The sequence below is a fragment of the Erythrolamprus reginae genome, chromosome 5, assembly GCF_031021105.1.
Source record: "Erythrolamprus reginae isolate rEryReg1 chromosome 5, rEryReg1.hap1, whole genome shotgun sequence".
Lineage (NCBI taxonomy): Eukaryota > Metazoa > Chordata > Lepidosauria > Squamata > Dipsadidae > Erythrolamprus > Erythrolamprus reginae.
In genome coordinates, this window is record NC_091954.1 from 14,073,432 (window position 1) to 14,099,689 (window position 26,258).

General features: G+C 41.9%; 1 protein-coding gene across 4 annotated transcripts in view; it reads right to left on the minus strand.

The window, feature by feature from the left end:
• Positions 1-26,258, minus strand: part of ZSWIM8 (zinc finger SWIM-type containing 8) — a 113,940-nt gene that overhangs the window by 48,041 nt on the left and 39,641 nt on the right. For 2 of the 4 annotated variants that reach the window (XM_070752099.1, XM_070752098.1), the window contains exons 6-13: positions 19,258-19,339; positions 18,784-18,904; positions 15,635-15,836; positions 12,746-12,921; positions 7,461-8,265; positions 7,263-7,364; positions 2,427-2,558; positions 1,264-1,443 (exon numbers count right to left, since the gene is read on the minus strand). In XM_070752099.1, the coding sequence (XP_070608200.1) occupies positions 1,264-1,443; positions 2,427-2,558; positions 7,263-7,364; positions 7,461-8,265; positions 12,746-12,921; positions 15,635-15,836; positions 18,784-18,904; positions 19,258-19,339 (1,800 nt within the window). Of the gene's footprint in view, positions 1-1,263; positions 1,444-2,426; positions 2,559-7,262; positions 8,266-12,745; positions 12,922-15,634; positions 15,837-18,783; positions 18,905-19,257; positions 19,340-26,258 lie in introns of all 4 variants that reach the window. The other 2 variants (XM_070752097.1, XM_070752096.1) reach the window with 1 other exon arrangement.

The window sequence follows — 26,258 nt, forward strand, 5'->3', positions numbered from 1 at the left end:
ATGAATGAATGAATGAATGAATGAATGAATGAATGAATGAATAAATGAATGAATAAATGAATAAATAATAATAATAATAATAATAATAATAATAATTTGTATGCCGCCCCTCTCCGAAGACTCGGGGCGGCTCACAACAACGATAAAAACAATATTATACTGGCACAAATCTAATATTAAAAAAAACACTAAAAACCCTATCATAATTAAAAACCAAACAGCACATACATACCAAACATAAATTATAATAAGCCTGGGGGAAAGGTGTCTCAAATCCCCCATGCCTGGCGGTATAGGGGGTCTTAAGTAGTTTACGGAAGACAAGGAGGGTGGGAGCAGTTCTAATCTCCGGGGGGAGTTGATTCCAGAGGGCCGGGGCCACCACAGAGAAGGCTCTAAATAAATAAATAAATAAAGGAACCCAATACCAATTGTAAGAAAAAAAATGCTTTGTAGTGATGCAAAGCGAGAGGGCTGTTTTTATCCAGTGAAGGCTGCCAAGAAACTCCCTAACTTTGGGGGCAAATCTCAATCCTTGATTCTCTTGCAGAGCCGTATAAAAGTCTAGGTAAATCTGTGAAGAATATGCATCTGAAGCTGCACTTTTTGGAAACTAAATAAAATAACCAGCTAACAGATTCTACCAAAACCACTAGAAGTAGTCCTTGATTTCTGATTTAGCAACTGTTTGACAGCACTGTAAAAAGAAACGTTCGACTGGTCCTCACACTTACAAATGATCGCAGCGCCCCTACGATCATGTGATCGCAATCTGGGTACTTGACAACTGTGCTGCATTTATAACAACTGCAGTATCCTGCAGTTGTGTGATTGCCATTTGCTGATAAGCAAACTCAACTAGGAAGAGAGCAGAGAAGGTCATGGGTCACAGTCATCTGATGTCTCGTATTAATGACCAGTGGTATCTCTACTTACAAATTTAATTCGTTCCGTGACCAGGTTCTTAAGTAGAAAAGTTTGTAAGAAGAAGCCATTTTTGCCATAAGAATCATTGTAAAAGCAAATAATGTGTGCGATCGGGGAAACCACAGGGAGGGTGGAGGCCCCGTTTCCTCCCAGGAGATTCCTAGAGAGGCCCCACGGAGGCTTCTCCCTGCCTTTTCTGGCTACAGTTTCGGAGGCTCGGGTTTGTAAGTGGAAAATGGTTCTTGAGAAGAGGCGAAAAGATCTTGAACACCCGGTTCTTCTCTAGAAAGGTTCGTAGGTAGAGGCATTCTTAGGTAGACGTACCACTGTACATACCTCCAGGGCCTTGGTAGATGCTGGCGGCCTTTGTAACTCCAGAGCAAACATGCCAATCTGAAAAGCGAGGTTGTGATATTCCTGCCGCTCACTCAGTACAGTCAGCAGAAAAGCAGCTTTGGATAATGTGTTGGTTGCCATCCAAGTTTGTTTGCTGGTAGATACTTTGTTTTTCTTTCCCTGTGAAATGGGAAATGAGAAGGCTGAATGTTAATATTTTTGCACTTGATTCTATATTAAAAAAAACAATTTATAAATAATAAGCACATCTAGGAAATGATTTCAATTATATGCCAAAATTATATGCTAAAAAAGTTTGGACAAAAAAATTATCTTTCTCTCTCTTCCTCCCTTTCACTCTATTTCTCTCTCCCTCTTTCTCTCCCTTCCTTCCTCTTTCTTTCTCTCTCTCCATCCCTCTTTCTTTCTCTTCCTTCCTTCTTCTTTTTTGCTCTCTTTCTCGTCTCTCTCTCCTTACCTCCCTCTATGTCTTTCTCTCTCTCTCCTTCCCCCCTTTCTCGCTTGCTCTCTCTCGCTCTTTCTCTCTTTTGCTTTCTCTCTCTCTCTCTCTCTTGCTTTCTCTCTCTCTTGCTTTCTCTTTCTTTTTCTCTCTCTCGCTTGCTTTCTTTCTCTCTCTGAGCTTCGCGGCACACCTGACCATGTCTCACGGCACACTAGTGTGCCACGGCACCTTGGTTGAAAAACACTGACTTAAGGGATCTTTTACAAATCCTTAACCTACATATTTGACATGCATATTTATAATCAGAGAAAAGAGGTTCGCCATCACTGCTCTAGTCCAACCTCACAACCTCCCCCCACCCCATCCTCACTTGGTTAAGGCAAGAAATAGCCATTATAGTCAGTACAGGCTGTTCTGCATCTGACGTATTGTTTCCCCACCACCATCGGAGTGGAGAATTTGGATAGAAAGGATTGCAACAGAGGATGAAGACATACATTGGGGGGGATGCCCATCAAAAGGAAAGCAGTCAATTATCTCAAAATATCACAGCATAACTATCAAGTGGTGCTTCAAAATAAGGGTTTATATTTACTACAGCTTTAACATTATCCATAGCAACACACACATCTAAATCTCCTACTGGCCATTGTCCAGCCCCGGTCTTCCCATTTAAGCCATGTTATTATCAGCATTATACCTTGGTTGGGGGTTGCTCCACTTTGAGATCAGGAGGGTTAGCCAGTAAATCTTTTGCGAGTTCAACAGTGAGACGACAGGCTTCGCTGCTATAGCCGTGGGCGTGAAGAGCCTCTGCGCAGGCAAACAGGATCTGTGAATTGAGAATTGCAGCAAAACCAGTCTAATTCTTGCTTCTTTTGCTCTCAGTTCTCAGTCTTATCGGTCTAGGAACTTCACTGCTGGAACTCATGGCAACTCTTACTGCCATCCCCATATGAGAAACAGATTACAACTCGGTTTGTAAAATCCTCCAATAAGCATATCACAAAAAAACACACCAAACTCAACTTTTCCCAAGTCCCCAGTAAAATCTAGCTACCGTATTTTTCGGAGTACAGTACAGTAGTACCCCTAGATATGAGCATAATTCGTTCCATAAGGGAGCTTGTATCTCGAGACAACTCGTATCTGGAACAAGTTGTTTTTCCCCTCCGAGATAACCAAAAGTAAGGATTCTTGCGCCACCTAGTGGACGCTCGGCTCGTATCCCGAATTTCAGCTCGGAACTAGAACAGAAATGTCTCTCCCCTTCTGGCTCGTATCTTGAAATACTCACATGTAGAGCAGCTCGTATCTAGAGGTACCACTGTAATCCCTCGCTACTTCACGGTTCATCTTTCGCGGATTTGCTATTTCACGGGTTTTCAAAGGGGGCTTAAATCCATTAAAAAAATTTAAATCTATTAAAAATTTATAAAATTATTCTACAGTACTACTGTATTCTATTAAAGAAACTGGTAGGATATCACATATAGTTCCAGCTGAGAAACATTATAGAATGACTGTTTAATGCAAAGGGTGGGTTTTAAAAGTCCAAATACTCACTAAATGCATTAAAAAAAATTATTTCCTCTACTTCACGGAAATTTGTTTTTCACGGGTGGTCTTGGAACGCATCCCCGCAAAAAACGAGAGATCACTGTATAAGACACACTTTTTTCCTCCCTAAAAGAGGCTGGACATTTGGTTGCATCTTATACTCCAAGTATGCCCATATTACTCCAACACTCCGCAGTCTGCATTGGTTGCTGATCAGTTTCCAGTCACAATTCAAAGTGTTGGTTATGACCTATAAAGCCCTTCATGGCACCGGACCAGAATATCTTCAGGACCGCCTCCTGCCGCACGAATCCCAGCAACCGGTTAGGTCCCACAGAGTCGGCCTTCTTCGGGTCCCGTCGACTAAACCAGTGATTTTCAACCTTTTTTGAGCTGCGGCACATTTTTTACATTTACGAAACCCTGGGGCACATTGGGCGGGGCCGGAGGGGTGGGGCTAGAAAAAGTTTGGACAAAAAAATTCTCTTTCTCTTCCTCCCTTTCGCTCTATTTCTCTCTCCCTCTTTCTCTCCCTTCCTTTCTCTCTCTCCATCCCTCTTTTTTCACTTCCTTCCTCCCTCTCTTTTTTGCTCTCTTTCTCTCTCCCTCCCTCCCTCTATGTCTTTCTCTCTCTCTCCTTCCCTCCCTCTCTTTCTCGCTCGCTGTTTCCCTCTCTTGCTTTCTTTCTCTCTCTCTCTCTCTCTCTCTCTTGCTTTCTTTGTCTCTTGCTTTCTTTCTCTCTCTGAGCTTCGCGGCACACCTGATCATGTCTCACGGCACACTAGTGTGCCGCGGCACACTGGTTGAAAAACACTGGACTAAACAATGTCGTCTGGCGGGACCCCGGGGAAGAGCCTTCTCTGTGGGAGCCCCGACCCTCTGGAACCAGCTCCCCCCTGAGATTAGGATTGCCCCCACCCTCCCTGCCTTTCGTAAACTTCTTAAGACCCACCTCTGCCGTCAGGCATGGGGGAACTAAAACATCTCCCCCTTGCCCATGTTGTCTTGTTGATTGATTGACTGTGTGCCTGTTTTTTTATATATATTGGGATTGTTTTATGAAATTACTAATTTTAAATTGTAATTAGATTGTTGGGCATTGGATTTGCTATTATGTACTGTTTTTTATTGTTGTTGTGAGCCGCCCCGAGTTTGCGGAGAGGGGCGGCATATAAATCCAATAAATCTAATCTAATCTAATCTACTCTGAATGTAGCTTTTTTCAAAGCCTTTTTTTCCAGCCGTAATGAGATGCTAATGGTCTTCCCAGTTCTTTTTCATTGTAACTCTCTCCAAAGAATGTTTTTCCAGCCCTAAGTCTTTGCAGGCTTTTTTCATTGCTCTACTTGCTCCGAGTAAGTTTCTTTCCAGCCCTAACCAGGTGCTAATGATGTTCCCAGCTCTTACCAGCTTGCAAGCTTGTTCATTGTTACATTGTTCTGGTCCGATGCCCTTCAAGGCATATCTCCGGGACCGCCTTCTGCCGCACGAATCCCAGCGACCAGTTAGGTCTCACAGAGTTGGCCTTCTCCGGGTCCCGTCGACTAAACAATGTCGTTTGGCGGGACCCAGGGGAAGAGTCTTCACCGTGGCGGCCCCGACCCTTTGGAACCAACTCCCCCCAGATATCAGAGTTTCCCTCACCCTCCTTGCCTTTCGTAAGCTCCTTAAAACCCACCTCTGTCATCAGGCATGGGGGAATTGAGACTTCCCCTTCCCCCTAGGCTTATAAAATGTATGCATGGTATGTCTGTATGTATGATTGGTTTCTTAAATTGGGGTTTTTAAATTAACTTAAATATTAGATTTGTTTACATTGTCTTATTATTGTTGTTAGCCGCCCCGAGTCTACGGAGAGGGGCGGCATACAAATCTGATAAATAATAATAATAATAATAATAATAATAATAATAATAATACTCTCTCCGAATAGGGTTTTTTTTAAAAGCGCTAACCAAGGGATAAAATAATGTGCTGAAGCTGACCAGACTAAGGACGCTAGCCAGATGAAAATCTAGGAGGCAGATTCTCCCCCCCTTTCCTCCCCAAACACTAAGGTGCATCTTATCCTCCAGTGTGTCTTATACTCCGAAAAATACAGTACTTGTGGGAATTGTCCAACATTCTTTGCACTCCTTTACCAACCCCTACCTGCACCACATTTGGAGTGTGTGACTCTTCAGGTCCAACACAGGAAAGGTACTCAATGGCTATCATGTAATGCTGCCTTATACGATCCATGTGCTCAATGCTTTGCAGTCTGACTGATAAGTTTAAAATTTCAAGCAGAGGTTCAGTTATGTAAGATCCATTTGGAAATGCAGATACAAGGGATGCAATTCAGGACTTCGGTATGAAATGTGTATCCTACTACCAAATTTTGCACCTTTTGTTAATTAATCCTACCGTCTTGTCAAAACGGCTGACATAACACAGCATGCTACATATCATCATCATCATCATGCAAAATATGCCTGAATTACATTATACAGTTGTACATCTACTTACGAACTTAATTCGTTCCATGACCAGGTTTTTAAGTAGAAAAGTTTGTAAGATGAAGCAATTTTTCCCACAGGGAATCAATGTAAAAGCAAATAATGTGTGTGATTGGGGAAACCGTAGGGAGGGTGGAGGCCCTGTTTCCTCCCAGGAGATTCCTAGAGGCCCCAGAGAGGCTTCTCCCCACCTTTTCCGGTCCTGTTTCCTCCCAAGAGATTCCTAGAGACACCCCACAGAGGCTTCTCCCCACCTTTTCTGGCCCTGTTTCCTCCCAGAAGATTCCTAGAGAGACTCCATGGAGGCTTCTTCCCATTTCCTGTTTCCTCCCGGGAGATTCCTAGAGGCCCCAGAGAGGCTTCTCCCCACCTTTTCCGGTCCTGTTTCCTCCCAAGAGATTCCTAGAGAGGCCCCACAGAGGCTTCTCCCCACCTTTTCTGGCCCTGTTTCCTCCCAGGAGATTCCTAGAGAGGCCCCACGGAGGCTTCTCCCTGCCTTTTCTGGTTACAGTTTCGAAGGCTCGGGTTTGTAAGTGGAAAACAGTTCATGAGAAGAGGCAAAAAAATTTATTTATTTATTACTTAGATTTGTATGCCGCCCCTCTCCGAACAGCCAGTTCTTATTTAGAAATGTTCGTAAGTAGAGGCGTTCTTAGGTAGAGGTACCACTGTATTCCTTTTTCCTCGATCAAGTGCTACAGATAAGGGTGGTCACACAGAAGAATAAATGATCAATATCGATCCAAATACAGTGGTACCTCATCTTACGAACGCCTCTTCTAACGAACTTTTCAAGATACGAACCCGGTGTTTAAGATTTTTTTGCCTCTTCTTCCAAACTATTTTCACCTTACGAACCCAAGCAGCTGCTGCTGGGATGAAGGGGTTTCTTTTTTTCCCCTTTTTTGAAGAAAGAAAAGGGAGGGGCTGCTTGGAGTAGGAAACATTTTGCAGAGAACAACGTGCTTGCAAAGGAACTGAAAGGGTGTCTTTTTAAGAAAGAAAAGGGAGGAGGGAGGGGCAGCTTGGGGGAGGAAAGATTTTGCAGAGAACAGCCTGCTTGCAGAGGCAGTGAAAGGGTGTCTTTTGAAGAAAGAAAAGGGAGGGGCGCCCCCTTGCCTTTCTTCCTTCCCACTCACCCTTTAGCCTAGCCTTGCTTCTTCCACCCGCCCCCTTTAGCTGCTCCTCCCTGACCTCTGTTCGCCTCCCTTCTAAAGTTTGGGATTTTCCTGAAGGATTTGCACGCATTATTTGCTTTTACATTGATTCCTATGGGAAACATTGTTTCGTCTTACGAACTTTTCACCTTACGAACCTCCTCCTGGAACCAATTAAGTTCGTATCATGAGGTACCACTGTATTATTTATAAAGCAGTTATCTTAGTTTACGGTTACATAGTAAGATAAATGTTTTCATTCTCCCCGGTAGAAACATATACTGCAAGAGCCTAAAATAAAGGTGGTGGATATAAGCCTACCTCCATTCGGTTTTCTTGCTCCAAGGGTTTTATTCCAGCAAACATGTCTTGTTCCTCTTCCATCCCACCTTCTGCTTTCTCGTCTTCTTCCTTAGCCACCTCCTGGGGATTTAAATAATACACTTGATAATCATCTTCTTCCTCTTCTCCTCCTCCAGCTGCGCCATTCTCCTCCACCTCTTTTGGCTTTGAACATACCCCAGCACTACTTTCCTCGGGGCCATGGAGGTCATCTTCTCCACTGCCCGCTTCCTCCGCGGGCTCCTTCGAAAGTTTCTTTGCGGAAGGGCTGCTTCTGAGGGTGGGCTCGGTCGCCTCCGAAAAATACACCCCGCCATCGTCCTCAAAAGCATCTCTGTAGCTTCTGCTCAACGGGCTGTCCGTGAAGCTGAACGTGTTGCTGGCCTCTGCTCCAAGAGCCAGACTGCTGTCATCTAAATTCAATTCGGCCAAATCCGGCTCCAAAGAACTGTCCTCGCTGCTCATACGACGCTTCCCGCCGTGTTTGCAGGCTAGGTTCTTCCCCACCGGAAGCTTAGCCTTGTTCGCGGCTGTCTTATATGAAGCTTTATCACCTTCTGCCGAAAGTCTCCTCAATACCCGTTGGGGGCCTTCAGACACAACTTTCCGTTTCGCAATGAGCTCTTTGGGGCGCACAGCTGGTTCCTGGGAGAGTAGTCGCGACCGGTCTCCTAGCTGCAAACACGTCCCCATAGCATCTGTTCCGTGGCCTCTCCCTGTGTCAGAAAGGTTTTCTATACATGGTGGCCTACAGTTCCTCTGCTGGATGGCCTTAACCCAACAGAAGGAGTTCTTTTTGTCGGCACTGCTGTAGGTGATGCCTGGGATAGGGTAGGCCTCCTCCCAATTGAAGTAGCAAGCTTCCACGGCTGGCTTGAATCCGTGGAACAACTTCTCCAGAGACTTCTTATGCTGCCCTCTTTTGACGTTGTCTATTACCTTCAACTGCCACTGCCTGAGCTGCGTGCACAGGTCCCTTCGCCTAGCAGTACGGAAGGAAAGAAACAAGACAGAGGCAAAAGTGACCCATTGAAACTGAACATCAACATTTTTAATTTTTTGTTATAACGTATCTTTCTAACATGCTTAATTTCATACTTCCTTTCATTTTCATGTCACAAAAAAGCCTCAAATAATCAAAGCTCCTATGAACATTCCTAGCAGCAGAATCCTAGCAATAGTTTATTTGTTTGTTTGTTTGTTTATATACATACATACATACATACATACATACATACATACATACATAGATATGTCAAATGTTTTTTTTAGCTGGAATTTTAAAATTAAGGGAGACTAGGATGGTCCCATTTCGGCCTTGTTCTGGCCTCATCAGCTAGCCACACCCTACCTTACTGGGATTTGATCCGGTGGACTCTGCCTTGTAAGGCAGAGAATTAGCAGTTGAGCTATTCAATGAGACTTAAGAATATTTTCCTTGAATTTCTTTGCCAAACACATTAGACCAGGCGTCCCCAATCTGTGGCACGCAGCCCACTAGTGGGCGCTGAGGGGTTTACACCCGTTTTTTTGAAACAGCATCCTCACTTACGCGAGCAACAGAAGAGCACATGGGCTCCATTTAAGTGAATGGCAGACGCGCATGCACGCAGCTGGAAGGGATCTGATCTGATAGCTCAACTGCTAATTCTCTGCCTTACAAGGCAGAGTCCACCGGATCAAATCCCAGTAAGGAAGGATGTGGCTAGCTGATGAGGCCAGAACAAGGCCGAAATGGGACCATCCTAGTCTCCCTTAATTTTAAAATTCCAGCTAAAAAAAAACATTTGACACATACAGAATATAGTTGTCGGCTATAAATAAATTAACTGCCTTGAAATGGTCCTGGGTTGGGCCTAGAGGCAAAAAGGAGCTGTGACGTTCCTACAATATACCAGGGTGATCCGACATTAAAAAAAAACAAAAAAAAAAACTATATATATATATATATATTTCCATATTTACAACAGCACGAAGCTTGAAACTTCAGCCTGATGATGGTGAATGTGATTTCACCGAAACGTCGCATAGACACTCAAATAAATTATATATATATATATATATATATATATATATATATATTTTCGTATATATATATATATATATTCGATTTTTATGCCGCCCTTCTCCTTAGATTCAGGGCTGCTTGCAACATGTTAGCAACAGCACTTTTTTAACAGAGCTAGGCTATTGCCCCCACAATCCGGGTCCTCATTTTACCCACCTCGGAAGGATGGAAGGCCGAGTCAATTTAATTGCCTATATACAGTTTATTGCAGAATTCTCCAATATTTTCAGCTTTGCGGACACGTGGTGGGAGTAGAGGGGACGGTTCCGCTGAGCTGATGGCAAGAGTGCACACACGCAGCTACATTTGCACAAATGGCGTGCATGCGCGCCTGCCATTCACTTAAATGGAGCCCATGTGCTCTTCTGCTGCTCGCATAAGTGAGGATGCTGTTTCCAGAGTCCGGGCGCAAACCCCTCAGCGCCCACTAGTGGGCTGCGGGCCATAGATTGGGGAACCCTGGTCTATTGTGCTTGGCAAAGAAATTCAAGGAAAATATTCTCCAGTCTCATTGAATATGCTCCGTGTTTGATGTTGTCTAACAAATTTTTACAAAATTGAAAAGTGAGGATTGATCAAGTCACTTCAAAACACTTTATCTTTTTTTTTTTAAGTTCTTGATGCTCTGTTTTGGAGATATTTTTCAGATTGTTGTCTTACTGGCCCTGTTCCCAGATATGAACATTACTGAAAAATCCGGGGAGGAACACATTTCATTACGTGGTGAAATGCATCCTGGGAAAACTAGGAATATTTCGTAGACGGATTCTGCAAGGGCAAGTGGGGGGAAATTCCACAAGCAAGATCTTAGCTGCCTCAAAGAAACAGTCATTCATTCATTCATTCATTCATTCATTCATTCATTCATTGGATTTGTATGCCGCCCCTCTCCGCATTTTCGGGGCGGCTAACAACAGTAATAAAACAGCATATAACAATAATCCAATACTAAAAACAGTTAAAAACCCATTATATAAAAACCAATCATACATACAGACATACCATGCATAAAATTGTAAGGGCCTAGGGGGAAAGAATATCTCAGTCCCCCCATGCCTGGCAGCAGAGGTGGGTTTTAAGCAGCTTACGAAAGGCAAGGAGGGTGGGGGCAATTCTAATCTCTGGGGGGAGTTGGTTCCAGAGGGCCGGGGCCGCCACAGAGAAGGCTCTTCCCCTGGGTCCCGCCAAGTGACATTGTTTGGTTGACGGGACCCGGAGAAGACCCACTCTGTGGGACCTAACTGGTCCCTGGGATTCGTGCGGCAGAAGGCGGTCCTTGAGATAATCTGGTCCGCTGCCATGAAGGGCTTTATAGGTCACAACCAACACTTTGAATTGTGACCGGAAACTGATCGGCAACCAATGCAGACTGCAGAGTGTTGGTGTAACATGGGCATATTTGGGAAAGCCCATGATTGCTCTCGCAGCTGCATTCTGCACGATCTGAAGTTTAGAAGGGGAGGTGTTACAAAATGACTGGAATGGTGTCAAAACTTTCGCATCTGTTATATTCCCCATTTTCTTATGCTGAATTTGCAAATAACTGCACATAAATAATAAGTAAGCACTCAAATTTCAACAAAATTGTCAGGCTTAATGCTATAGTCTACTGAAATTGAAATGCTTGCTGCATTACTTAGGAATTTATTGAAACATACAATTTGAACATGATGCCTACATTTTCTGTACGTTAGCGTGTATCTTTTGACAAAAGATGCAGATAAATACATGTAGTCCGATAATGCACTCGCATTATGAGCCAAGGTGGGTAGAGTGCAGTACTGCAGGCCACTAAAGCTGACTGCTAGATCTGCAGATCAGTGGTTCGAATCTCATCACCGGCTCAAGGTTGACTCAGCCTTCCATGCTTCCAAGGTGGTTAAAATGAGGACCCGGATTGTGGGGGCAATAGCCTAGCTCTGTTAAAAAAAAGTGCTATTGCTAACATGTTGTAAGCCACCCTGAGTCTAAGGAGAAGGGCGGCATTTAAAAAATTGAATGAATGAATGAATGAATGAATGAATGAATGAATGAATGAATGAATAAATAAATAAATAAATAAATAAATGATGTTATCTAGCTTGGGTAATGAAATGTTTGCAAAACAACCAAGAGCACCAAGGACCTCATACATGTAGCCATTTCTAGTTAAAAAGATAACAGGACTGTGAACAGTAACCATATCCAGACTCTGCCAATCTGCTAGTTGTTGTTGTTGTTGTTGTTGTTGTTGTTGTTGTTGTTGTTATTATTATTATTATTATTATTATTATTATTATTATTACATCAGTACAACATAGCAAACGAGATCACTATGCTAGATTTCGTATTTCATCACCAGTCGGGCGCTTCCCAAGCACCTAGGCCTGCGTGATGTAGCGGCGAATTATGTTTGCCGATCCCAGTAAAGTGGCCTTTTGCAATTGACAGATGGAGATTTTGTCAATTCCAATGGTTTTCAAATGTCCGCTGAGATCCTTTGGCACTGCGCCCAGCATGCCAAGTACCACTGGGCCCACTTTCACTGGCTTATGCCAGAGTCGTTGCAGCTCGATTTTTAGATCTTTGTATTTTACTAATTTCTCTAGCTGCTTCTCCTCAATTCTGCTGTCTCCTGGGATTGCGATGATGATTATGGTGATGATGATGATGATTATGATGATTATTTATTAGATTTGTATGCCGCCCCTCTTGTAATTTATACGTCTTCAAAAGTAAGAGTGTGCTTTGAATTAAAAATTTAAAACATGGTTGAGAAAAATATAAAGCAAACCTTTTTATAGAAAACATGAGCTCTAATGCAATACGACTCATTATGACTATGTATTTGAAGGACGAATAGTTAGAACATGAATTCAAGAAGGCGCAGGTTAAAGTGGCATTCTGGCATGGAAGATTTTAGAATATTTCAATGCCGTGTAACTCACATCCATATTTAGATTAAGATGCAATCAAGCAAAAAGAAAACACCTGGATATGAACATAACAAATAAAAATAATAGAATAGAATAGAATAGAATAGAATTTTATTGGCCAAGTGTGATTGGTGCATATGCTCTCAGCGTACATAAAATAAAATATACATTTGTCAAGAATCATGTAGTACAACACTTAATGATTGTCATAGGGGTCAAATAAGCAATGAAGAAGCAATATTAATAAAAATCTTAGGATATAAGCAACAAGTTACAGTCATACAGTCAACATGGGAGGAAATGGTTGAAAGGAATTATGAGAAAAACTAGTAGAATAGAAGTGCAGATTTAGTAGAAAGTCTGACAGTGTTAAGGGAATTATTTGTTTAGTAGAGTGATGGCGTTCGGGGAAAAAATAGGTAAGTATATGGACTTTTGTCAAGGTCAACTTTGTTATGGGCTTTCAGAATTACACCTACCGATGAGGGCTGATGGTTGGATCCAAGACAGCAAGTTTCCAAAGAACCACCATCTCATCACACATACTTGCACAAGCGTGAGCAGCAACTTCTGACTGGCCATTGCTCCGTCCAGTGTGCCCACTTGCACTGCTATGGGATGCGGATGTCCTTACACTATACCACCAGCCGGTTATCTGTAGACAAAGAATGCAGAATGTCAGAGGCTCAAATTTCATATTTATTTTTTCTTAATCTGGTGGACCGCACAGGATTCTTCAATTCTAACTATTGTCAGAAAAGTCTGCGACACATTATAAACCATAGAGTTGGAAGTCTCTTCTAGTCCAACCACCTGCTCATGATATGAATCTTCAGGTCACCCCAGACAAATGGATGTTGTGGTTAGCTCTGGCCCAACTCCTGCCCCAAGGAATGTGCAGGTGGATGTGGGGGAGACATCCACATGCCGCAGGCCTGTTTTGCTCCTGGTGGAATCTGCCGACGAAGCCTCCTCTGACCAAGGAAGAGGGGAGTTTGGCAGACAGCCTAGGAGGAGATCAATCATCTATATCATCCTTGGATTCTGAACAAGAATTAATGACACATCCACCCATGCGTAGAGTGATTCATAGAAGACAACAACTGAAGGATTATTACAAGAGAAAATGAGGCCACCTGTGGTTGGGTGGGGCTGCTGTAATTAGTGCTACAGATAAAAGTGCAACCTGGTGTTTTAGCCTCATGGCAGTTTATCTGATTCATTGTTTCATCAGGATTGTGGTTTTTGTGCTGTTCAAGATTGTGTGTGGACTCTCTGGACTTTAGAATAGGACTCAATTTCCCAGTTATTGGGTGAGCAATTGGACTGCATTTAACCTGTGCCTTGTGTGTACCAGAAAATCCCTTTGACATTTAAAAAGGGAGCTGTTTCTGTTTTTCTGTTTATAAAAGCTTTTGGGTTTTCCTTTTATCGTGTGGTGTGTGTCTTCCTGGACTAATTACCCTGTAATTACGGGCAGTTGAAACACACCCGCAGAACAAATTGATATCCAGGTAATGTTTGGAAATTTCATATAGTGGAACGTCCATACTCTATTCTAGGAAGTAGGTGGTTCCATTATTTATAGCTATTGCAATTTTTTTTAAAAGTATGGATTTCCATGTTTAGCTTCCATTCATCTCTTTTTATTCTACCTTCAAATGTTATGGAGAGTAAATCCATATTCTCTTCCCATGGCAGTTCTTCAAATGTTAGAAGACTGCTATCATGTTTCTCTTAAACAATCTCAACTTTAGCTTAAAGGTTATTTTACCATGTATTTTAGTGTTCAGCTTTCCTCCCTCCTCACAATTTTCCTCCATCTTCTCTGCATTCTATCCAGTTCCTTAGTGTCCTTCTCATACTGAGAAAACCAGAACGTGGGAACAACATTCTAAATGTCATCTGACTAATGCAACACAGAGAAGTACAGTAGTACCTCTAGATACGAACTGCTCTACATGCGAGCATTTGAAGATACGAGCCACGAGGGGAGAGATATTTCTGTTCTAGTCCCGAGCTGAAATTCGGGATACGGGCTGAGCGTCCACTAGGTGGCGCAAGAATCCTTGCTTTTGGTTATCTCGGAGGGGAAAAACAACTTGTTCCAGATATGAGTTGCCTCGAGATACAAGCTCCCTTATGGAATGAATTATGCTCGTATCTAGGGGTACTACTGTACTATTATTTTTTTTATGATATCATTGCTATACTGCAACCCAGGTTGATCGAATTGACTTTTTTCACTCTCTTTTTGTGGGATTAGAGACCAAAAATCAGTGCTTTCCCTCCATGGATCTTAACACACCAATTTCCTGTTTTATTTGGCCAAAAATAGAACCATCACAGAAAAAACATAGGTTAAATACAGCCTATGAAATAGAGCCTTACAGAAATAGTATTTCAATTACTGCTTCTTTTTTGGCTAAACAAATTTAAAAAATAAACCACCAAAATTGGCTAAATTTTAGAAATGGAAATTGATGGTGTTCAAAGGAATTGATTGTGTACAGTGGGATAGCCACCTCTGTCCTAACTAGTGATGGGCGGACCGAACCCGCACAATTCGGGTCGGTACCGAATTTTGTGGTGTTCGGTATGCCGAACACGAAATTTTTTGAAACTTCGGGCAAAGTTCGGGGTCGCGTTCGGAGCTTTGACGTCACCGGCAGGTTGCTAAGGACGCGACGGTGATCACTTCCTGAATTCCATGGAATCCAGGAAGTGATCACCTTGGCGTCCTTAGCAACCTGCCAGTGACGTCAAGCTCCGCCCCCAGAATCTCTTCGTGGGAGGGATTCCCCAGCTCCTTCAAAGGGAGGTCTTCACGTAAAAATAAACATTGTTATTTTTACATGAAAGGACTGCCCTTTGCTTGCAGCGCTACTGCGGCGTCCTTTTTTGTAAAAATAACGTTTATTTTTACGTGAAAACCTCCCTTTGAAGGAGCTGGGGAATCCCTCCCACGAAGAGATTCCGGGGGCGGAGCCTTGACGTCACCGGCAGGTTGCTAAGGACGCCAAGGTGATCACTTCCTGGATTCCATGGAATCCAGGAAGTGATCACCTTGGCGTCCTTAGCAACCTGCCGGTATACGTGACGTCAAAGCTCCGCCCCCGGAATCTCTTGGTGGGATTCCCCGTTCGGGTTCGGTTCGGGTTCGGCTGAATTTTGCATAAAGTTCGTCCGAACTTGCCGAACCCGAACACCGTTGGGTTCGCCCATCACTAGTCCTAACACTATATTATTGTACTGTTAGGCATTTGTCCAATTCGTCACTTTCCTTAACATTTCTAAGATAAGTGACATGACCATTCCATCCCACAAACAAGTTTCGGTGAGAATTTATTAAACAAAGGAAATGATACCTGTTCATATGTTAAACACTGGTCTGTTAGGATCTCCAGAAGAGGAGCCGCATTGGTATCCCGCCTCTTGAACATCTCACGTACAATTGAAAGCAGGTTCCATATGCCTTCGGGTTCTCTCCCTCTCAGGGGGCGCAACAGACAGGCCCACTCAGCAGCAGCTGGGGGTTCCGTCGAGGACAGGTACATGGAATTCACATCACTGTGCAGTTTTGGAAAAAGCGGGATGAGGGAGAGGAAAAGATGGAAGGACTTCAAACTGATGCATGGACATAGGATAATCATTTATGAAACTCTGAATGTTAGGGGGATTTCTTTATAGATTTTGTCTCCCTGATCCATCTGTACAATAAGGAAGAGTCTAAAACCGCTTAGGAATATCAAAAAAGGACAAGAGGTCACCCGCCAAATGTATGTATGCCAACTCCCTCCCACCAAATCTTTTTGTACCATTTCAATCCTTTTCTTCAATTGTTGTTTTAATGTAGTCATTTCATCCAATTAAATTTTGTGATTTTAAAATTAGTTTTAGAGAATGATTCAGAGGTTGGAGAGACCCAAATTTAGCGTCTCCTTTAAAAAAAAAAAGATATATCTTCTCAGTAACTAGGTCAGTGTTTTTCAACCAGTGTACCGCGGCACACTAGTGTGCCGTGAGACATGGTCAGGTGTGCCACAAAGCTCAGAGAGAGAAAGAAAGCAAGAGAGAGAGAGAAAGAACGCAAGAGAGAGAAAGAGAACAAGAGAGAGATAGAAAGAAAGCAATAGAGAGAGAGAAAGAGAGGGAGGGAAGGAGAGAGAGAGAAAGACATAGAGGGAGGTAGGGAGGGAGAGAGAAAGAGAGCAAAAAAGAGAGGAAGGAAGGAAGAGAAAGAAAGAGGGGTGGAGAGAGAAAGAAGGGAGAGAAAGAGGGTGGGAGAGAGAAATAGAGCGAAAGGGAGGAAGGGGGAGAGATAATTCTTTTGTCCAAACTTTTTTTAGCCCCCACCCTCCCCCCACTCAATGTGCCCCAGGGTTTTGTAAATGTAAACAATGTGCCGCGGCTCAAAAAAGGTTGAAAATCACTGGACTAGGTAATCTTGTAACAAACAGTGCTTAATGCAAAAGTCAAGCATTTTTTAGACTGCGTGTGGCTACAATATAGCTCTCTTGTACAAAATTGCTATAAGGTAGTGATGGTGAAACTTTTTTGGTTCGCATGCCAAAAGGGGGTGTGAGCGTATGCTAGTACGCGCACACATGCCCATACCCATTCCCTCTCCCCCCCATTCAGCTCCCTCCCACCCCTGCGCACAGGCCTCACTGAAGCTTGGGATGGTGGAAAAAATGGCCAAACCGTAAGTTCGGAAAAACAGACTTCGGGTTTGCCCGCTGTGCTGGTTTTTGCACTCCGGAGGCTTCAGGAAAGCTTCCTGTAGCCAAGGAGTGCGAAAAACAGCAGAAATCCATTTTCCAAACTTGTGGTTTGCCCATTGGGTTGTTTTTCGCACTCCGTGGCTTCAGACAGCCTCCCTGAAGCCTCCAGAGTGCAGAAAATAGCACAATGGGCTAAGTGGAAGTCCATTTATCTGAACTTGCAGTTTGCCCATTAGGCGGATTTTTGCACTCCGGGGCTTCAGGGAAGGCTGAAAATCACCTGGCTAGTGCGCGCATGTGCACTGGAGCTGACATAGGGTAATGCCTTGCATGCCATCCGATATGGCTCTGGGTACCACCTGTGGCACACGTGCCGTATGTTCACCATCACAGCCACAGAGCAAAACTCAGAGGATGTTTTCATACAAACTTTTGTGTTTTTGCTACTAAGCATTTATCCCTCAACTTAGGTTCCTTTTTTGGATGCTGTCTCCTTGTGATTCCTAGCTTCTACATTCTTCCTGTTCAGCCTGAATGCTGAATGGTTTTTCCATCCCAAAGCTGCACCCTGAGCTGGATCCAGCAGGAGGAACAAGATAGCGAAGGTCAGCTGTGGGAAACAGTAGTGGCAGTCCATACATCTAGAAGCAGCAGTAGAAATATGTGGTGGACTACAGGGCTCCCAAAAAGGGCAAAGATGGGGAGGGGGGGTTACACTGTTGAAAGGGTTGAAGTGTGCCTGTGGTCATGTACGTGAATGAGGCCAAATTCTGATCATGTGATTGCGGAGATGTTGCACTGCTGTAACTTCAGAGACCAGTCAAAAGTTTACATTTTCAGCAGTATCATAACTTTAAACAGTTGCTAAATGAATATATATTATTCATTTTGTATACAACCTATAGCTGATCAAATACAGTGATACTTCGTCTTACAAACGCCTCGTCATACAAACTTTTCGAGATACAAACCCGGGTTTTTTTGGCCTCTTCTTACAAACTATTTTCACCTTTCAAACCCACCGCCGCCCATGGGATTCCCCGCCTCCGGACTTCCATTGCCAGTGAAGCACCTGTTTTTGCAGTCCTGGGATTCCCCTGAGACTCCCCTCCATGGGAAACCCCACCTTTCGACTTCCGTGTTTTTGTGATGCTGCAGGGAAATCCCAGCAGCGCAAAAACGGGTGCTTCGCTGGCAACGGAAGTCTGGAGGTGGGGTTTCCCAGTGAGGGGAGCCTCAGTGAAATCACAGCATCGCAAAAACACAGAGGTCCGGAGGTGGGGTTTTGAGGACTTCGGTGTTTTTGCGATGCTGCGATTTCACTGATGCTCCCCTCACTGGGAAATCCCACCTCCGGACTTCCGTTGCCAGCGAAGCACTCGATTTTGCGATGCTGGGATTCCCCTGCAGCATCCAAAAACACAGAAGTCTGGAGGTGGGGTTTCCTATGGAGGTGAACCCCAGCAGCGCAAAAACGGGCTCTTCGGCTGGCAAAAGGGGTGAATTTTGGGCTTGTATGCATTAATCACTTTTCCATTGATTCCTATGGGAAACATTGTTTCGTCTTACAAGCTTTTCACCTTAAGAACCTCGTCCTGGAACCAATTAAGTTTGTAATACAAGGTATCACTGTATATATATTTGATCCACTTACAATTAAAAAAACCCATCATCTTTTACTGTCTTTCTAAAGCTACAAAAAAAACCAGTGTCCAGAGAGGCAAGATGCTGAGGTTTGCATCTGACTTTGCAAATCTGCACAAATTGTAAGGGAAGAAGAAAATCTAAGTTACCTAAATACAACAGGAGAGGGACCACAAAATTTGTGAAGAGTTTTCTTTATGTTGTCACTTAATGTAGATTCATCCAAGTACCAGGTGCTTTGATCAGAGGCAGATGGACCAGCAGTAGGATCTTAGGAAAAAGCAGATACATTCTGTTAGTTGTTCCAAAGAGTTTGTTTCCCTCTCTACTCAAGGTTGCAGGTAAAACAAGTAGTGAGTCTTAATTTTACTACAGAAATACTGAAACATATATTTGAAACTTGATGCAACATACTGTACCTTCCTACTTAATAGAGGAAAGGTTTCATATGAACAACTAAAGATAATTGTGATCAGTATACTTAATCTGTTACATCTCTATGTTTTTAGATATAGACAGCCTAAAGTGCTACCATTTTCAAAATTAAATGTATTTGCATATTTTAAAACCATTGTTTGGATTCTACTTTTTTAGTATAATAAATCCACAGCATTACTTATTACCTGGGGCTCCACATACAGTGTTGATAGCAGTGGACTGAGAGGATAGCAGCTCATCAAGTAGACGCTGAGCGGTTGGAAGTATCTAAGAGTAAGAAAAACACGTGATGCTGATTTTAAATGTTCTTCCAGAAATAAAGAACTCAATTATGTTTATTTAAACTACCAAGAAAACATCTGGCTTGGATTAAAATTATCATGGTTATTAATCTTTAAAATAATTACGTTTGTACCTTTTTAATATGTTTGTGAGTGACATAGGGGAAGGTCTGGTAGGGAAGGTTTGCCTATTTGCCGATGACTCTAAAGGGTTGATATTCCTGGAGGGGTCTGTAATATGGTAAATGATTTAGCTTTACTAGATAAATGGCCAAAGCAATGGAAACTGCAGTTTAATGTTTCCAAATGTAAAATAATTCACTTGGGGAAAAGGAATCCTCAATCTGTGTATTGCATTGGCAGTTCTGTGTTAGCAAAAACTTCAGAAGAGAAGGATTATGGGGTAGTGATTTCTGACAGTCTCAAAATGGGTGAGCAGTGTGGTCGGGCGGAAGGAAAAGCAAGTAAGATGCTTGGCTGCATAGCTAGATGTATAACAAGCAGGAAGAGGGAGATTGTGATCCCCTTATATAGAGCGCTGGTGAGACTACATTTGGAGTACTGTGTTCAGTTCTGGAGACCTCACCTACAAAAAGATATTGACAAAATTGAACGGGTCCAAAGACGGGCTACAAGAATGGTGGAAGGTCTTAAGCATAAAACGTATCAGGAAAGACTTAATGAACTCAATCTGTATAGTCTGGAAGACAGAAGGAAAAGGGGGGACATGATCGAAACATTTAAATATGTTAAAGAGTTAAATAAGGATCAGGAGGGAAGTGTTTTTAATAGGAAAGTGAACACAAGAACAAGGGAACACAATCTGAAGTTAGTTGGGGGAAAGATCAAAGGCAACATGAGAAAATATTATTTTACTGAAAGAGTAGTAGATCCTTGGAACAAACTTCCAGCAGACTTGGTTGGTAAATCCAAAGTAACTGAATTTAAACATGCCTGGGATAAACATATATCCATTGTAAGATAAAATACAGGAAATAGTATAAGGGCAGACTAGATGGACCATGAGGTATTTTTCTGCCGTCAGTCTTCTATGTTTCTATGTTAACCTCAGTATCAATTCTGTTTCACTTATATAATTTGAATATTTTTTTTAGGCTTCCGGTAGGTGACATTGTGTTATACATATTGTTATGTATATTGATGGATCTGTATGCAAGGTTATATACTGGTGACGCTTTTCAGGAATTTGAGTTGTGTTTTTTAATGTAAATGCAATTCAATAAAAGGTAGGAAGGAAATGGGGAAAGAATGATAATTGTCTATAGTTCTGCTCACACTTGCAACTGAAGTCCTTTTTTTAAAGTATATAAACACAGGAAGGTATGAGGCTGTATCCTCCTATAAAACTGATTTGGGAGTAAGCCCAAGTTAGTGAAGTACATCAATATAAATAATTTTGTTCGTTTGTTTGTTTGCATCTCAAACGATCCATCTGTTAAACTACTGAAGTTTGCAGACGATACAACAGTGATCGGACTCATTTGAGACAATGATGAATCCGCATACAGACGGGAAGTTGAACAACTATCCTTGTGGTGTGACCAGAACAATCTAGAACTGAACACACTCAAAACCGTAGAAATGGTGGTAGACTTTAGGAGAAACCCTTCCACCTCACGCAACACTAAACACAGTATCAACAGTAGAGACCTTCAAATTCCTAGGTTCCATCATATCTCAAGACCTAAAATGATCACCTAACATCAAAAACATCAACAAAAGAGCACAACAAAGAATGTTCTTTCTGTGCCAGCTCAGGAAGCTCAAACTGCCCAAGGAGCTGCTGATACAGTTCTACAGAGGAATCATTGAGTCTGTCATCTGAACCTCTATAACTGAGAAGGACGGCATAAAAATAAAATAAATGAATGAATGAATGAATGAAGGAAGGAAGGAAGGAAGGAAGGAAGGAATAAATAAATAATAATCAGCCAATACAGAATGGGATCTATTAGCTGTTCCACTTCAGCCAGTAAATGTCTTGAGCCTGACCCAATTCTGTATACGAGTATGCTTTTTAAAGTATTAATATTCCTGTATGTATATTCGTTGTTAAGCAAATATATTTATTGCATCAAATCAATTAAAAAAGAAAAATATCCACATAAATAAGGGTTGTTGTGACAGCTGGAAACTGATCTCATATGTAAAATACCCTTCCACCCTCAGATTCCTTCATTCAGCCCTTTTACTTTGTAAAATAATATATTTTAATAATAATAATAATAATAATAATAATAATAATAATAATAATAATAATAATATAAATTATAATGCAAATGTTGAGGGACTACACATATCAAGAACCTGTTACTATAAATCATATGTGACTCCAATGTTGTATAATAATTATTTTGGGCACTTCTCATACATGAAAAATTCTGGTTTTTATCTCCTGAAATGTTTGGGATGCACTGAAGAACAACATAATGCAAACTTTACCAGCAATGCTCTCTAGTTACACCAACAATCTACAGACTATAACTCAAAGTATGGAAAGGATAAAGGCACTTAAACAAGGTAAACTAATATTCCAGCTTTGAAACTGCACCTTCAAACATCAAGTATACACAACATTTTATGGTGTATTAATCTCATATGAATACAATATACAACAATCTTATTTCAAAGTCTATATATTTCATAGTAAGACGGTTAAGCACTTAGGAAACCAGTTGATTCCTCCAAAACATCTAGCAAGTGTGAATCCTGGACAGCAATATCACCAGGACCAAACTATACGTGATTAAACGGAATGAACTACCAAGAAGCATTTTTATCTAAGTTAAGCTATTTTGTTCTACAATAATTTTAAAGGATAGCTACATCAGAATCGACACATCCAAAAATAGATTTACTGTAAATTCGTACTGTCAAATACAAAATCATACTGAAAGGAATAAATGTTATTTCTGTAGCTTTCAACATTAGTTGTATTTTATTCTATTTGCTATGTTTGAGGCAAAAAGCACATTACATTTATTTATTTTATTTATTTTATTTATTGGATTTGTATGCCGCCTCTCTCCGGAGACTCGGGGTGGCTAACAGCAATAATAAAACAGCGTTCCAATACTAAAAACGATTAAAACCCATTAATATAAAAACCAAACATACATACAGAAATACCATGCATAAAATTGTAAAGGCCTAGGGGAAAAGAGTATCTCAATTCCCCCATGCCTGGCGGCAGAGGTGGGTTTTAAGTAGCTTACGAAAGGCAAGGAGGGTGGGGGAGTTGGTTCCAAAGGGCCGGGACCGCCACAGAGAAGGCTCTTCCCCTGGGTCCCGCCAAGCGGCATTGTTTAGTTGACGGGACCCGGAGAAGACCCTCTCTGTGGGACCTAACTGGTCGCTGGGATTCATGCGGCAGAAGGCGGTCCCTGAGATAATCTGGTCCAGTGCCATGAAGGGCTTTATAGGTCATAACCAACACTTTGAATTGTGACCGGAAATTGATCGGCAACCAATGCAGACTGCGGAGTGTTGGTGTAACATGGACATATATGGGAAAGCCCACGATTGCTCTCGCAGCTACATTCTGCACGATCTGAAGTTTCCGAACACTTTTCAAAGGTAGCCCCATGTAGAGAGCGTTACAGTAGTCAAGCCTCGAGGTGATGAGGGCGTGAGTGACTGTGAGCAGTGACTCCCGGTACAAATAGGGCCGCAACTGGTGCACCAAGCGAACCTGGGTGAACGCCCCCCTCGCCACAGCTGAAAGATGTTTCTCTAATGTGAGCTCTGGATCGAGGAGAATGCCCAAGTTGCGAACCCTCTCTGAGGGGGTCAATGATTCTCCCCCCAGGGTAATGGACGGACAGATGGAATTGTCCTTGGGAGGCAAGACCCACAGCCACTCCGTCTTGTCTGGGTTGAGTTTGAGTTTGTTGCTTCTTTAGGCCTGGAAATCAGATACTATCAAAGAACAACATCTGCGTTACTTCCATGGACAAAGCATTAACCTTCTTGAAAAGTTTTCACCATTCAATAAAATATATTTGTTCAAATGTAAATATGTGAGCATTCATTATTAACACAGAGCAAAGAGTCTACTATAAACTCCAATCTCTTGGATTGACCATGGTCTGAAGATACTGTATTACAGATGTGGGCGCTCACGCTGAAGTAACCATTATTTTGGGCATGTAGGAAAATGCTATACAGGTCTCTAGTAACGAAATTGGAAGAAGAAGAAGAAGAAGAAGAAGAAGAAGAAGAAGAAGAAGAAGAAGAAGAAGAAGAAGAAGAAGAAGAAGAAGAAGAAGAAGAAAAGAAGAAGATGATGATGATGGATTCATCTAGATGTCATACCTCCATGGACATTGTAGGAGCTCTTCCAGTGAGCTGCAGAAGCATATGTGCCATGTTTGTCTTTCTGCCTGAAGACAGCATAAACTACATGTGCAACAAACGGCTCTGTTGGAAGAGAAGATGAAGGGACTTGAGGAATGTCCTTGTATATCCAACTTATTTATTTATCTACCTATTTATCTATTTAGTTAAGCAGTTTATCTTGTTCATGACTCTAAAGTGTGCAATAGGGTTGATATTCCTGGAGGGGTCTGTAATATGGTAAACGATTTAGCTTTACTAGATAAATGGTCAAAGCAATGGAAACTGCAGTTTAATGTTTCCAAATGTAAAATAATGCACTTGGGGAAAAGGAATCCTCAATCTGAGTATTGCATTGGCAGTTCTGTGTTAGCAAAAACTTCAGAAGAGAAGGATTTAGGGGTAGTGATTTCTGACAGTCTCAAAATGGGTGAGCAGTGTGGTCGGGCAGTAGGAAAAGAAAGTAGGATGCTTGGCTGCATAGCTAGAGGTATAACAAGCAGGAAGAGGGAGATTGTGATCCCCTTATATAGAGCGCTGGTGAAACCACATTTGGAATACTGTGTTCAGTTCTTAGAGACCTCACCTACAAAAAGATATTGACAAAATTGAACGGGTCCAAAGACGGGCCACAAGAATGGTGGAAGGTCTTAAGCATAAAACGTATCAGGAAAGACTTAATGAACTCAATCTGTATAGTCTGGAGGACAGAAGGAAAAGGGGGGACATGATCGAAACATTTAAATATGTTAAAGGATTAAATAAGGTCCAGGCAGGAAGTGTTTTTAATAGGAAAGTGCACACAAGAACAAGGGGACACAATCTGAAGTTTGTTGGGGGAAAGATCAAAAGCAACGTGAGAAAATATTATTTCACTGAAAGAGTAGTAGATCCTTGGAACAAACTTCCAGCAGACGTGGTTGGTAAATCCACAGTAACTGAATTTAAACATGCCAGGGATAAACATATATCCATTGTAAGATAAAATACAGGAAATAGTATAAGGGCAGACTAGATGGACCATGAGGTCTTTTTCTGCCGTCAGTCTTCTATGTTTCTATGAATTTACTGCTTGCTTTAATAAGATCTGTTGAAGTAACATTTTCTCATTAGGGTCAACCTGAGAACTTTTGGATGAAAGGCAGAAAGCCCTCCTGAAAGACTATTAGAAAAAGAAGGTTTTAAAGAAGAAAATAAAGGATTAGATGGCGTGGAACAGAAGAATAGGACCGACCTCGTGAAATATGACTTCATTTACGGATTGAGGCTTTTGAGAAACTAACTAGCAGTTCCCACGGATGTAAAGGTGCCACAATTCTCTGACTATGGGGCCTCCAGGTAACATATCAATTAGTTGGGAGAGCAGGAGGAGCAAGCCTTGAGTTTAAATGCTTCAGAATATATACTAATTCTTTAGCTCTTTGAGTGTAGAGGGCAGTCAATTCTATGTATGGTTTAATTTTGCAATAGTTAACTGAACTAGGTCTGAAGTCTTCTGCCAGGTGAAAGTGAAAAAAGCCGAGCTAAAATGTAAGGAGGTTGATTTAGTCAAATTCTGGTCATAGAAGCCTGACAACTGTAGGACTAGAATGACAATACATTTATTTTTTTCTATTTATATGCTGTCCATCTCACTCTGCAAAGCAACTCTGGGTGACTTACAATAAAAATAATAAATATTAAAATATGAACAAGAGTAGATAAAAAACTAAGAAGCAGAGGGCAAGGATGGTTTAATTTAATATTAGATTTGTCTCACTGTTATATTGTTTTTGTATTACTGTACTGTTGTGAGCCGCTCCGAGTTCGCAGAGTGGGGCGGCATACAAATCTAAATAAATAAATAAATAAGTAAATAAGTAAATAAATAAATAAATAAATGGATAAATAAATAAAATAATAATAATAATAATAATAATAATAATAATAATAATAATGGTACAAAGGTGGCATCTTCCCTATTAATCCACCAACCACACACATCAGGACTCCAATAATAATAATAATAATAATAATAATAATAATAATAATAATAATAAATATTTACTAGATTTGTATGCCGCCCCTCTCCGAAGACTTGGGGCGGCTCACAACAACGATAAAAACAATATTATACTGGCACAAATCTAATATTAAAAAAACCCTAAAAAACCTATCATAATTACAAACCAAACAGCACATGCATACCAAACATAAATTATAATAAGCCTGGGGGAAAGGTGTCTCAAATCCCCCATGCCTGGTGGTATAGGTGGGTCTTAAGTAGTTTATGGAAGACAAGGAGGATGGGAGCAGTTCTAATCTCCGGGGAGAGTTGATTCCAGAGGGCCGGGGCCGCCACAGAGAAGGCTCTCCCCTGGGGCCCTCCAGATGATATTGTTTAGTCGACGGGACCCGGAGAAGGCCAACTCTGTGGGACCTTATCGGCCGCTGGGATTCGTGCGGTAGCAGGCGGTTCCGGAGGTACTCTGGTCCAATGCCATGTAGGGCTTTAAATAAAATTCCAAGCTTGGGGCCAAAGCCAGAAGACTAAAAGGTGGAGCTCAACC